At 48.8% G+C, this 1974-nt stretch overlaps 1 protein-coding gene across 1 annotated transcript in view; it reads left to right on the top strand.

The window, feature by feature from the left end:
- NBEAL1 (neurobeachin like 1) overlaps nt 1–1974 on the top strand; it is a 135972-nt gene that overhangs the window by 112185 nt on the left and 21813 nt on the right. The window contains 2 exon segments of the mRNA XM_014516902.2: nt 1684–1824; nt 1936–1974. Of these exon segments, the coding sequence (XP_014372388.2) occupies nt 1684–1824; nt 1936–1974 (180 nt within the window).

Raw genomic sequence — 1974 nt, 5'->3', positions numbered from 1 at the left:
CCAGACCTGGCAGGGGGCGGGGCTGGGGGAGTGGGCGGGGTCCTTGGGGGTCCCCCCATGGTCGTCTCTCCCCTCCTCCAGCCTCCCCAACCCCCTACTCACCAGCACCAGAGCCCTGGTGCTGAAACACAGGGCCTGGTCAGCCAGTGTTTTAGCACCACCACGAGGGCCAACCATAGAGACGCTCTGGCAGCCAGAGCGTCTCTGTGGAGGACCCAGCCTCTGGTTGCCTCAGGGCACAGTCAGGGACCGTGCCCTGCTCTGCTTTTTTAAACATCGATGTAATTTTCTCCCCGCGCTGCAAACTTGCAGCACGGGGAACATTTTTTTGTTCCCGCATGTGCCTGTTTGCGCCTCTTTGAGGCGGGGCAAGAGGCAAGTGCGTGCTCGTGTGGACGCACCCATGGTGTTCAACCTCTTTGGCCAGTGGCCCAGATAGGCAGTACCCTGGCTATCTGAGGGCCAGATCTGGCTGGTGGTCCTGATCTGACATGGGGCAGTTGCAGCAGGGCCTCATTCAGCTGTGCGGAGGAGGGCAGGGAGCATCCTGGCTCCAACCTGGCCCCACAGTGGGCAGGGGGCATGACCCTGCCCTTTTGGCGAGAGGGGCTTGTCCCAACCCCAGCCCAGCCCCATGTGGGGGAAAGGGGTGTGTGGCCCATCCCTACAGGGGAAAGGGGGCTTGACCCACCCTGCAGGGTGGGAAGGGGCTTGACTGACTCCAGTCCAGCCCCATGGGGGAAATGTGGTATGGTCCAGCCCCATCTGGTACAAGGAGAGGTGCCTCATCTAGCTGTTGAGGTGAGGAGAAGGGGCGTGACCTGGCCCCAACCTGTCCTGGGATTTGGGAGTTTGGCAGCCAGGGCAGGGGGATGGCCATATTTATTGCCACCACTCTCCTGCCACCAAGTTTCCCGATCCATGGGGAGCCTCATGGGCTGGATACCTATGGGTCCCTGGGCCTCATTTGGCTTGCAGACCAGAGTTTGAGCACCCTTGGTTTAGCCCATACTTAACATAATCCAGTCTGTGGATGATTTATTGGTCTGCTATTTCCTATTCAAGTTCAATTTTAAAGTTTTGTTATCTAAGAGCCTTCTGAAGTCGGCAATGGAAGGTCCAAGGAGGTTAAAGTACTCTGACACAGGCTTGTGAGTCTTTCTGGAACTGATGTCAGATCGGTGTTCATCCATTCTTACATGTAGGGATCACCCTGTCTGTACAGTGTAGACAACATAGTTGTTTCTGCCAGGCTCACAACCTTCAAGGATACAAAATATTTGGTGTCATAGCAGTGGAATATCTTGCCAGTTGAATCTCTTGCAATCTAAAATGGAAAGATCTGGCACTTACTTAAATGTTTAATACCTTTATTCTTTGTACAGTTTGAGGTATTTGGTATATATTGATCCTTATATTTTAACAGAATTGCTATAGTCCCCCTGGGTTTGTTTTTTGGGTTTTTTTTATTTCGTAAAACATTTATGTTGTTTCTGTACATAACCATAGTCTGTGTATTAGCGCACTGTATAACAAGTAGTTATACTTGTAGTTAGACAGACATATTAGTTGTATTTAGATTATTTGGTAACAGCTACTTAATAATAACTAAGTAAGCATGCCTAATTATAAATGTATATAGTTATATCATTATGATGTTTATAAAGATATCTCTCCATTTAGATACGAGAATTTTGAAGATCCTCTTGGGATTATTGACAAATTTCACTATGGTACACACTACTCAAATGCTGCTGGTGTGATGCATTACCTCATTCGGGTAGAACCTTTTACCACACTTCATATCCAGCTTCAGAGTGGCAGGTATATTGTGAGCAAATAAATATCATCCTTCTCCCCCTTTTTCTCCTCAGGTTCTTCAAGGATGGTTTTATGAGAGTAATCAAAATGTAATTTGTCTTTTCCAACCTACAGGTTTGATTGTGCAGACCGGCAGTTCCATTCCATTCCTGC

This window comes from Alligator sinensis, unplaced genomic scaffold (genome assembly GCF_000455745.1).
Source record: "Alligator sinensis unplaced genomic scaffold, ASM45574v1 scaffold755_2, whole genome shotgun sequence".
Classification (NCBI taxonomy): Eukaryota; Metazoa; Chordata; order Crocodylia; family Alligatoridae; genus Alligator; species Alligator sinensis.
This window is presented reverse-complemented; position numbering and strand designations above follow the sequence as displayed.